General features: G+C 44.6%; 1 protein-coding gene and 1 long non-coding RNA gene across 8 annotated transcripts in view; one reads left to right on the forward strand and one right to left on the reverse strand.

Moving 5' to 3' along the window:
- The first annotated feature begins 2,082 nt into the window (after positions 1–2,082).
- DLG5 (discs large MAGUK scaffold protein 5) overlaps positions 2,083–12,258 on the forward strand; it is a 111,387-nt gene continuing 101,211 nt past the window's right edge. For 5 of the 7 annotated variants that reach the window (XM_048060143.2, XM_048060147.2, XM_048060146.2 and 2 more), the window contains exon 1: positions 7,417–7,854. In XM_048060143.2, coding sequence (XP_047916100.2) covers positions 7,551–7,854 — 304 coding nt within the window. In that variant the 5' untranslated portion in view covers positions 7,417–7,550. The other 2 variants (XM_013175812.3, XM_048060150.2) reach the window with 2 other exon arrangements.
- LOC106032767 (uncharacterized) lies at positions 3,369–7,866 on the reverse strand. Its single transcript, XR_010832833.1, has 4 exons — positions 7,791–7,866; positions 5,990–6,141; positions 5,257–5,409; positions 3,369–4,151 (listed from the first exon to the last, which is right to left on the reverse strand). It is a non-coding gene; the product is annotated as an uncharacterized lncRNA (long non-coding RNA).

Genomic DNA, 12,258 nt, shown 5'->3' on the forward strand with positions numbered 1-12,258 from the left:
GGATTAGAGATAAAACATTGTTCAGTTCTAACAGAACTAAGCATTTGCAATAATTTAAGTTCTAAATTACTTTTACGGCACTTGTCTTTGAAAAATATTAATGAGCATGAACTGTTGAATTTTTAATTTATAGATTTGTTTTGTGAGAGATGGAAAAATACAGTTGTGCTTAAGATTTGTAGCTAGTTTAAACTGGATGACCAAACCGTGTGGAAGTTAGTAACGGAGCTGCCACTGTGCCAAGCTAAGACATTATTTCATTCTGGAAGTCTTTGAAAGTCTCTGGTGTCTTTCCCATCCCTGCCAAGGCATGTAGACTGGCTCAGAGTCTGTGCTCCTTTTCCCTCAAAAAATAGAGTGTGACTTGGGAGTGACTTGGTTTCATGTTAGTTAATGTTTTCAGAACTGGATTTAGGAAGGTCCAGTGTTTTTGTAATGCTGAACACTCCTCCATCTTTAGTTGCATCTTGGACCATAGCCTGTTTTGTCTGAGCAAGCTGACTGTAGGAAGTTGTACGAGGGTTTCTCTCTGGGTTCTCAACCCCACAAAGAATATCCTATAATGCAAAAATTAAAAGTTTATTTTCAAATTGCAAGCATATGAAATTTATGCAGTATTTACCTAGATAAATCCTGTGAAAATTCAGCTGTTGCACAGAATCCAGAAAACCCCAGAGAACTGAAGTTGCATGCATATCTATCTCCATTCCCTCAGGGACCTCTTTGGGCTTGGACTAGAGACACCTGGAGTACCCTGGGTCTTTCAAGGATTATTGGCTTTTAATGAGTAGCCAGAGCCTTTTTTCCTCAAGTCTATCTGTGACCCCAGCCAACCCACAGTGGAAGCGCTGCCCCATGTTCCCCATCTGTAAGCGTGCATCTTCATGCTTCTCAGGCAAAGTTTCTGATGTGGCTCTGCAAGCATTCTGCCTGTAAGTACTTCTAAATCTCTGCTTTGTCGTTTCTGCCTCCTAGGCACCGTGAGTTGGGTTGCGTTCTTTCTGTACCCATCGGACTAATGTCTGACATGAATTGTATTCTAACCAAACAACTTCTTTCTTTCTTGTGGCACTTTTTAAATATATTATGTTTTCTACTGGTAGAATAAAATGTGTGTACTTTTGTGGATAATGAACAAGACATGAACCAAAGCCTTTTAAAATGAATGGGAAGATGCCTTTTCTAGATCTAAATGCAATTTGAAAACATTCATTGCTGTAACAGCCAAAAGACTTGACAGGAAAACAAGGAAGATCTTGAAACAGAATAAAGATGAACTCAGAAGTTTTTACCATGACAGCTGTCTACCTTCAGCTGAAGTTTTTCTTAAGAATGATCAGCTTGTGCATGGCTTGTTCACAGATAATACCTAGGGATGCTGAGGGCACTTGTTTGCTTTTTATCTCCCTGTTGGCGCAAAAAGAAATAAAAGCAAATGACTGGTATAGCCTGTATTTACTTGAATTGAAAACTGTCCTAGGAACTAAACCAACAGCCAAGTACAAGCAACAGCCTTAAAAAGGGAATGTTTAAGATCCGCTGGCTTGTAGATGGAGGTAAGCAAGTCACAAGTTAGCCCACCCTCCTAAAGAAAATCTAGTTGCCCCTAGTCCTGCTCTGGACAGACTGATACTTGAGATGTGTGTGCTGGGTGTCTTCCCTAAGGAAGATGCAATTCTTGTAGCCCTGTAGCATTGCAAGTTTCCTTTTGCTGACAGTTTCTGGAAGCAGTTGTCTAAGAAATCGCAGCAACTGTGTGTATGTGCATCCTAGGAACAGCTGGTGTACCTCCCCATGTCTTTTCCCTCCCATCCATCAACCGCCAAGACCCCTCCTAGCAGGTATCCTGCCCCAGAGGAAGGCCTTTTCTTCTTCTAGTAGGTAAATTTTTAGTTGCTTGCATAGAACAAATCATTTTGATTTGCTTTTCCTTTTTCAACAGCTCCAGGAATGTTGAAAACCTTCAGCAGACAGGGTAGTTCGTTTCTATGGAAGCTGACTGAGGAAACTGTCAGATCTTCTTCATTTTAATCTAAATTACCAGTTCAACCCCTGCCCAGAGAAGAAATATACCCATATAATCACCATCTGAAAGCTGCCCAATGCAGTGCAAGATGAAACAACTGATAGATTTTAAGGCTACAGAAAAAGCAATGTAAAGCTTTGGTTTGCTTTACTTCATGCAGTGTGCCTTAGGAATTCTCTGAAGAAGGTGCTAACCCATTTGCTGTAGCTCAAGGTCACACATTTTTAGGAAGACCAGTGACCCTTGTGTGTCTGTGAGCTGGACAACAGCAGCTCCCTCAGGCTGCGGCTCCAGCAGCAGAGCCAGGGGTCTGGGTGCTTCCAGACAGAGCCCCTGCCTGCAGGTGCTGCTGCCAGCTGAAATACTTGGCCTGGGCAGGGCAGAGACACTCCATACATACCCGTCTCTTTCCTTTTAATGGGTAAACGGGGCCTTTTGATCTGCTGGACCATTAAACCAGCGCCTTCCTATCATCAAAGCACTAATTTATTGTCTTCCAGTTATATCAGTCTGGAACAATACACTCCCATTGAGAACTGCTTAACTGCTATTGTTCCATTTAATGCCTATTACAAAATCTTTGTTTACTTTGTATCTAGACGGCTCTAATCTCACCTCTATAATTGCTTCTATTTCTCCTACTGGGAGAATATATAATCTTCCTTCCCAGGCTCCACACAGTGTTGTCAGCTTCCATTAACTTACTGTAACTCTCTCAATATTTGTCTCTAAACTCTGGGTTCCCTGAGTCACATGAGTACGTGAGAAGCTTAGCTTTCATTACCAAACTATGCTTCTAGCTTATGTGACTGCCAGTGAAGCTTGAAGACCTGAATCCGAAGGGCTCTGAAACTACAGAGGACATGAAATGTCTCCTGTGTATTTATATATAAGAAAAAAAAATCCTAGTCTTCAAGTAAATCCTCTCCTTTTGGGCATTAAACTTTCTGATAGCTTAGACTGATGATATTGAGGAGATTTGCCAGTGTAATTCTAGCAGCAAAGCTGCTGCTGGGACTCAGGCAGCAGTAGCGGGTAGATGGAGAGAAGGATGAAGTATTTGAGACTGAGTGACAGGTATTTTTGGCACTGAAAGACTATAGTAAGACCTATTAAAGTGAGTATAAGAAATCTGTTTTAAAGCCTGGATGTTTCCAAAGGATGTCTTATCAGAAAAGCCCAAGCTAAAATAACACAATAGTGTCACTCAGTATGTGGATCACTAATGTGCAATATAAATGTCATTACCTAATGTCTTTGGGAAGTAAAGAATTTTCAATGAAGAAGAACAGTCACTGGGTACAGTCTCTGTCATTGCCGGTGCAATGTTTTATATTATAGCACAGAAAGCCATCTTGAAAACAGGTAGGCTTCTCTTTTCTGCTGTTCTTTTTCCTATCTTTCCTTCTCTTTCTTGTCTTCGTCTGTCCTCTCCTTTCATTTTTCCCTTTTCCATGTGATTGTCATGATGCTCAGAATCACCTTAGTTTCCATCTACATTTTTCTAATCTTTATGGAAGATACGCTTTTATAATGAGAACTGTGCTAGGTTGCATTAACTTGAATCTCTTCTTAGTTTCTAATGTGAATGTATGACACAACATTGTATTTCAGGAAATGTGCTGAGTTTGCATACACAAGCGTGATAATGATTGCATAATAAAAAAGGTGTACTGACAGTTATGGGAACAAAAATCGTCTCGTACTATAGCTTGATTCCTGCTCTTGCTGTTCTTTATTCTTAACGTTTTCAAGGGCTTGCTTACTATGAGCATACATACATGCATACACATATATATAAATAACTCCACAGTTAATCTTGCTGAGTTTGCTGGGATTTTGTATACCACACTGAGTTGCATGGACTAAAAACAAAAATAGTCCTCAGCTCCAAGACTCTGAATTGCTGAAACAATACTTGTGTTGAGGATGATACTGTCCTCCCAGTTCTGCAAGAAAAGCGCATAAAAGCCTTTTTCTGCTCCCATTGTCAATCTAGAGAGGGAGGTTTCACAGACGCTTATTTACCAAGAAGGCATCCTACTTGATTTTTCAAACTCTGTATTTGAGTACTTCATTTCCGCAAGGCAACACTAGTGCAACACTAGTGTTTCTGTACTTCTTTCTGTAAGGAAGATACAATATTGAATCAAAATACGAACCTCATTTCCACCTCCGTATGCCTGTTCTGTCCCCTAAATCTTTCTTAAACTGTATAGGCAACTCAGGAATGAATAAAAACCTGAACATGTACATGTGGTTGGTATGACTAATTACTAGATTGCCTACTACACGACACTGTTTCCACACCCAAATTTTTTGCTGCTTACCCTGAAATTCCAAAAGAACAATTATTTTACTCCTGACTAAAGGTATTGCTGGTTGACTATGCTCCCTGAAGGTCAGTGGCTTTTTCTAATGCCCATAGCATACATTCCCAGTAGCCTAGTTTACAAATCTGCAGCTTAGAAAATCTAATGATCTTTTTCTGTTAATTTGTCAGGTTGTCTTGAATCCAATTTTACACAAGCACCCATGACATCCCCTGGCAGAGCTTTTAATTACAGAGCATATTTTAATTACATCTTAAAAAAAAAAATCCTTCCTTTTGTTAGTTTCAAGTAAGAAAAAAACCTTTCTGTCTTTGGGAACTGTGATAAATAGAGGGTAAATTCTTGTATATTCTATACAAGGCAGAGACGTGGATTTTCTGCCAAGGATCTGAAAGAAAAAAGGCGAGGCAGGCATTGCAGGCTCAGAAGACTGTTCCATTTGGAAGAGAAAGCAGAGGACCAAGACACGCATTTGGGAAAGGCAGGAGTAAATTGTCTGAGTAAATGCTTGTGAAGATGCACCTCTCTCTGGACTTCAGAAAGGGACTGGAGGTGTCTGTTAAGCTGCTGTTACTCTGCTACTGCAGCCTCCTGCAGCCAGCACCTCTCTACCCCAGGACTGAGTCAGGCAGAGGACAAAAACCTAGGATCAGTCTTTACTTTAAAGAGCAGAGGACTGCTTCGTAGATCTAAAGCATGGCTCTGATTCTAAATGCCCTGTGATGGCACTTAGTGGTATGCTTCCTTCTTCTAACAGGAAACTACAGAAGCACATGTGCAACACAACCCTACTGTTACGGGGCTGTTGAGTTTATAAAATCTCATACTTAAAAACTGTGAAATAGCCAAATAATTTGTGCAAACTTTATTCAGTATTCAGTCTTCTGGAGTATGTACCTCATGAAAGATGCCAGTGACATGATTCTCATCCTTGCGGGCACAAAAGGATACTGCCGTAGCAACTCTTGTGACTGCTGTCTGTCTTGTCTGGGTGACCCCAGGTAGGGCTCACCTCTTACCACTGGTTTCACTCCCGTCTGCTTCTTTTTGCTGAGTTGAAACAAAAATGCATGGAGACCAGGATTAATTAGTATTTTTGTCATGTACCACTGCTTTACAGGCTAAAGTTTGTGGGAGAGGAATAGGCATATTTTCAGATAAAATCAAGTGATCTAGGAAGAACATGGTTTGCAGGTATTGCAACATCAGTTGTTAGCCAACACAGCTAATCTCTGTATATGTTGCTTACTAAAAGTCTTCCTAAGACAACCAGGGATGCAAAATTAGAAGAAAGGAATCTACAAGAGCATAAGTAACAATGGATGAAACATGAAAAAACTTGTTTCAAAACCATGGCATATTGTCAAGTATCAAGAGGATTGCTTTGAATAATGACCTTCAAGGCAGAGAAAAATCCCCAAATCCCTTTACTCTGTATCTGCCTCCTCTAAGAACAGCACTGGAATTCATATCATGATTATGCGCATAACCCAAGGCTGTTTTCCCATCTGAGAGACACCATCTTCATCCGTTGAACTACATAATATAACTTGAAACAGGGTGCAGCACCTGAGTTCTCTGAATCAGTGTGTTATTAGAAAATTTAACAAACAATTGTTTCCCGTTGTACCTCACTGACTCCAGCTCTGTAGAATACAGTTATTTGGCCAGGAGTCTGACTTTCGGACCAGTTCAGTTGTTCCTGGGGATAACACAATTACTGGTAACGCCCTGCCATGTCATTAGTGCCATCATTATCTTTGAAGGACCTCAGAAGCATACCTACAAGGCAAGAGAGTCTTTCAGATAAAGCATCAATTTCAGATTATGAGTGGTTGTGGTCGTTCTGCAGTCTGTTCCCTTGTTGTTTGGAAATGAAGGTGCTATTGATTCGTTTCAAGCTGCTTACCTTCAGACACACGCTGTTACTCGTTCTTTGCCTAACTGTTGCATCCCGCAGCTGCTGAGAAGGGGATATTGGAAAATTACCTGGTCTCTGGTGATTTATGAAACAGATGCAATCACATTTGGAGGAAGATGAGCCATTTATACATACCTACATGTATACATTTATAATATTTACATCTATACACATAGTATTTACATCTATTGTTTGAAAACTCTGATTTTTGTACTTCCTCACGGACCAAGCTCCAACCGCGGCGGTACAATTTCGTGCTTTTCGGTCAAACCAGGCGCTTTTGGGGTACGTTTTGCTGGGATACCGGGCCTCCTACCCCCTCAGGACCCAGGCTCGGCACCGGGAGACCTCAGAGCTGCAGCGCGGCGGCGGCCCCGCGAGATGGCGGTGCGCGTCCCGCACGGGCGGCGCCGCCGGCACCCCCCGGCGCGCAGCGGGGCCTTTGTCTCGCCGCTGCCGCCCTCACGGCCTCGGGACCGGTGCGGGGCGGCCCCCCCGGGTCTGCGAGTGCCCCGTGCTGCCCCCTCCGGGCGCAGAGCGCTACCCGCGGCCGGCCACCTCCTGCCGGAGCCGCGGCTCGGGCCCTGCCCCGCCCGCGCCCCGCCTCCGCGCCCCCCTCCGCTACCCCCCGGCGGCCGACGGGGACCCCCCGAGCGGCGGGCGGTGCTCGGCCGGGGCCGGGGAGGCCGCGGCGCTTCCCCGGTGGCGGCGGGCGGCGAGGAGCGGGCGGGCGGCGCCATGCGCTGCCGCAGCCCCGTCTGGGCGCAGGCGGCAGCCTTGTGCAACCAACATGGCTGCGGGCGGCCGCGAATGAAAGGAGGCGCTTGGAGCTGAGGCCGTCTCCCCCCTCCTCCGCCGCCACCACTCCTCCTCCTCCTCCTCCTCGCCCCGCGGCCCTGGGGCCGTGTGGCCTGCAGCGAGCGGGGCAGAGAAGTTGGCTGCGCCGCCCCGCAGCAGGCGGGGGTGCCGGCTGCCCGGGAGGCGGCGGTAGCAGCAGCAGCAGCGACCCCCCTCCCGTGGCTCCCCCTGCCCCTTTCCCGGGGGGCAGCGGCAGGAGGAGGGGAAGAAGAAGAAGAAGAAGTTGTCTCGCCGCCCGGGGGGCGCCGGCTGCAGGAGGACGAGGAGCGGCCGCCCCCCGTGAGCCGCAGGGAGGCAGCGCCAGAGCCGCCCTCGGCCCGGCCCGGCCCCGGCCCGGCGCCGCTTCCCCGGGACGAAGTTCGGCGGCGGCGCCTTCCCGGGGCCGGGGGGCGAAGTTTGGCCGTCGGCCGCCATGGAGCCGAAGCACAAGGAGCTGCTCGCCCAGTGCCGCCAGAGCCTGGCGCAGGCCATGACCGAGGTGGACAAGGTGGTGGAGCTGCTGGAGGCCGCCGGCGCCCTCGGCCCCCGCGACCTGCGCGACCTGGAGGCGGCGGGCGGCGGCAAGGCCGAGCTGCTCATCGCCCTGCTGCTGGCCAAGGAGCGGGACCACTTCCAGGACCTGCGGGTGGCCCTGGAGAAGACGCAGCCCCACCTGCTCTCCATCCTCTACCTCAACGGCGTGCCCGGAGCGCCGGCAGCGGCGGAGGAGACGGCGGGTGAGCGGGGCGGGGGGCGCGGGCACGGCGCCGGGAGGAGGAGGAGGAAGGAGGGCGAGCGGCTGCCCCCGCCCAGCCCCGCCGGGCAGAGCGGGCCCCTCGGGGCTGGAGGTGGGGACCGGGGACCGGGAGTCCTGCTCCGCCGGCTGCTCCGGGCAGGGCATGGGGTGCTCAGGCTCCTCGGGCGCTCTGCTGTGGGGGGTCCCGCGGTTGTTGCGCGCTGTGGTGTTGTGGCTCGTGGATGGGCTTAGAGAGGAGACGAGGTGGGTGTAACTGCACGTCCAGGTGAGAGGAGTTCAGCATGAACCTCCCTCGGAAGCTGGGCTTTGGTCCAGGGGTCTTCCCTTTCCTCCCCTCTGCACGCCACAGTCTGCTTTTATTGGGACGATATCAAGCTTCAGAAGAAAAACAAAACAACAACAAAAAAAAGAGGTGGTAATTCTCAAGTCCAGCAGTGTTTCTAGATGAGGAATACTGAAATTGAACTAAATAATAAATACGTGTTTAAATCTGTAGATAAAGAAATATATGTTTGTCCAAGCGATGTGCAGGCATCCTCTTGTAGTGTGCGTACAAGCAGAGTGATTAAGAAGAGCGTTTATTTTTTTTTTTTCTGTTGTTACCAGTTTTGGGAGTTGCAGGATGACTACCTGTTTACATAAGAAACTGCTCTGGGAGGGTTTCCTGACCCTTACAGGCTATAGGACTTGGTCAAGAAATTATAACTCTTCAGAGCTGCTTCTGTCAGGAAAATGGTGCTTGTACGCGCATTTGCACTGTGTGATCTGCCCCTGGTTGAGTTGTGCTGTTGATGGTAATAGTTAGCCAAATAGAAAAACGTGTCAGGGTCTTCTGTTTTGTTTCATATCCGTGTGTTATAGTGTATGGCCTTGCCTAATGAATATATGGCGGGACCTCACAGGAGAGGGAAAACAGACTAAACAATGGACCTCAACACTTCTGGCATTATGTGGTCTGACATCAATGGGCGATGAGGGCACTGCTGCCTTTCAGAAATGGGACCCATGATGTTTCTGTATGATTAGATTAATGCTGGGGCTTGTCTTGTTGAGAACACATATTAATTGTACTGGGCTACCAGCATTCCCCAGCCTTATAAAGAGGTGTAAAATGTGAATGCCAGGAAAAAATGCAGTAGATGTTGTATTTAGTAATACTTCTTATTTTTAATATGGAAGAATTGCAGAATGTCCCAACACTGAGCTCACAAAGAAAATGTAGTTTAATTAGCAAAACTAACCGTATCCTTCTTAACTGAATGTGATCCTGAGGATCATCTGAATTCTATTAACATCTGCATGGGGAAGGATGGTCCCCTGACAGGGTGGTTTTCATTACTACCGATAAACGAAAGCAAAAGAAGAGCTAACTTTGAGGGCTTTGTTTTTCTTTGCCTTGCAATAAACATGTCTATAAATGAGTATGCAGAAGATTGCTACCAGTGAGCTTAGGGATAAGCTGTCATGCATGTATGAAGGTAGGGGACCCGAGCCTTCAAAGACTGCCCTATGTATTCCCACGTTACTCATCTGAGGAGGTCTCATGGTAAGTAGTCATGAGACCGCCTGTGTGTGCACTGAATGCCTCTGAAAAATCACAGTCGATGTACGAGTTCATCCTGAATATGTTATGTGAAGGGTTAATGTTTGAGGGTAAGTGCAGTAGAAAGGTTCTTGTTTGAACCTGTATTCAGATGTAACCAGGTTTTATTCTAGCGTCTCCCTGTAGGAAGTCTGACCACCCATCTTCTCTTGTCTTGCCACTTAGGATTTTCACTTCTTTTCACTGTGGATGCTGAAGGCGGATGAGTCAAGCAGCTTTTTGTTCTTTTGGTGTAGTAGCAAACTGTAAACATAGTAGTAAGAAATGCTGTTGGATTCTGGTTTTAAAATACTCGAGAGAAACAGTGCTCAGCATATATTATGTAAAGGGGGAAAAAAAAAAACACACAACAAACACTTCCATCTTAAATACCCCTTTAACTTAACTTGTCTGGCTGAATTAATTTTTAGAATTACAATTAGTATATGGAGAATGACAGTTTGCAGTGGCATACTTGTGTAAAGGACACCTCCTGAATGCTTGTTTTAGGTGAAAATTGTTTATAACCAATAATTCCTTTCTTCCATCTGATGTTGCTGTGAGAGAAACGGGAAGGTAGTCAGCAACGTAGTTTGGTTCAGAGATGTAGAATTCACATGTAGTCTGCTCGTGACACAAGTGAGAGAGTTGTTCTTACGTTTCCATGTGTGTGGTGTGTCATTAGGCTTGCATTTTCCCTTTGTTTTTCCATTGCAAACCCTGTGTTTTTGTCTGTCCAATTTTAAATATAATCTCCTTTCAGATTTGAAACATAACATGTGAACTGTGGTGGAAATGTAGGCTGTTGTTTATATCAACAGGTCTTGTGGCTGGCTGGACAATGTATAGCTGACACTTTTACAAGTATTTATCTACACAACAGGAAAGGAAGTCAACAGCTGTTCTGATGGCTAAAGGGAAAGAATTGGGGTACTAGTATCTGCTGAAAGATGTCAAGTGTGGATAACTGTAGTTAGGTTACAAGGAGCTTGCTTTCTTTGTAGAATTTTTCCCAGTCCAGTCCGTGTTTAAGTATCTTTGTCCTTTACAGTAGTTTCTACTTGCTTATGTTAAATATAAAACTTCGTAGTGGTTTGATGACAGTTTTTACAATAAAATGTATATTTGTAAGCTTGTTTATTTTTACTTTGAGAATACTGTGCTTTAACAGTGTCAGTCAACAGTGTGCAAAATCAAAAGGGCAACTACTTTTTGTCAAAGCAATAAACAGAGTACTATTAGCTGTGTTTTCCTTAGTCATGTTTAGAGCTGGCATTCAGTTCTTCCTTGAATAGTACCTTTAGTTATTATGTTACACTTCTGTGCAAGTGTTTTTGTGAGAAATGGGCTCTGTCCATTTCAAAGCGAATGCTTTGCTGATTTAAAATCTCCCAGTGCTTTTTGAACAGGGACTTACTCTTTCTTTTAAGTAGTGTGCTAGTTGCTTTTATTTCTTTATTTTGGTGAGCCATGGGAATATTATTTGATACTTGATTGGGCAAATTACCTCAATTGTTCATGTGAGAAATACTGTATTCTGGTATTCAAATATATCCTTCTAATGTGGACTTAAATCACTTCTGAGAAGTTGCTTGTATTTCAGATACCTACTAAACCAATGATCTTTCACATTCATGTAATACACATTTCTTTAACATAAAACTTGTCCAAGAATACAGCAGAAGAGACGTATTTGTGAAAAATGCTTAAAGTTTTTTTTATTAATTTAATAAAATGGCCAAAACACATCTGTTTAGGTTGCATAAAATAATGTTGGGGCTTTGTACTTAAATATTTATTTATTTTTGTGATTTTTAGAAATAATAATTAAAAAAAAAAAGTAGGAGAGGCTGTTTGGGTTGCCATGCTTGAAATTCGTTTGTGATATGAACTTGTAGAGTGGCTGCAAAGGTGCTCCCAGCTCTGTATCCTCAAGCTGAGTGAATTGTTAAACTTAAAAAGCTTTGCTGCTTGTTTCAAAACTATTAAACTCATAGGTTCACAATCTCCTTTTTACGTTAGCAGTTGATTTTCTTCATTTCTGTAACCATCTTGCTGCAGTAAGCGTGTGTCTGTAAGATTAGTAATAACATAATGACTTTCTTTACCTGTAAGCATTCAGCACCCTTGTGAATTTAAAAGCAGAGCATGTCAGTCTTCAGAGATGTTTTATTTATACAATTCAAGGTTAGAATTTTAGTTTTAAAATTTCAAAATTTAAAACTCTGCATTGATTGCATTTTTAAACAAGTTCTCGAAAGGGGTGTGAAGGAAAGAAGGAAGATGGTTGAAAATTGACTTTGAATAGGTTCCTTCTATTATTTTATGAGGCTTATTTTTCCTAATTCTGTTTGGTCAAGGATGAAGTTAATTTCCAGTCCAGAAAGTAAATGTGGGCATTTATAGGAGTAGAAAGAAGTTAGAATTGAAACTTTTTTTTTTTTTAGAAGGATTATATCTATTTCCTCCCTCAGTGTTATTTGAAAAGAAAAAAGTGCAGTGTTTCAGACAGAATTGATTTTAGGTCAGAGTTTACTTGTAAATATTGCTGTAGTCCTCATTTAAGAGGACACGCTGCCTGTCTGTATGTATGAAGTGTGGAGGTGTGACCCCCTCTGCTTGCTGGCAGCTCGGGGGCAAGGAGCAGAGAAGAAATGCAGTACTTCAGGGGGTACCCAGGAGGCTGGAGCACAACAGCTCAGGGCTGGTTCTGGGGTCTCTGCATTGTGCCCCCATCCCCAGAACAGTGCCCCGTGATGGGAAAAGAGCCAGGGAGCTGGAGCGAGGAGCCGAGACCCTGAG

The sequence above is a fragment of the Anser cygnoides genome, chromosome 7 (genome assembly GCF_040182565.1).
Source record: "Anser cygnoides isolate HZ-2024a breed goose chromosome 7, Taihu_goose_T2T_genome, whole genome shotgun sequence".
Taxonomy (NCBI): Eukaryota; Metazoa; Chordata; class Aves; order Anseriformes; family Anatidae; genus Anser; species Anser cygnoides.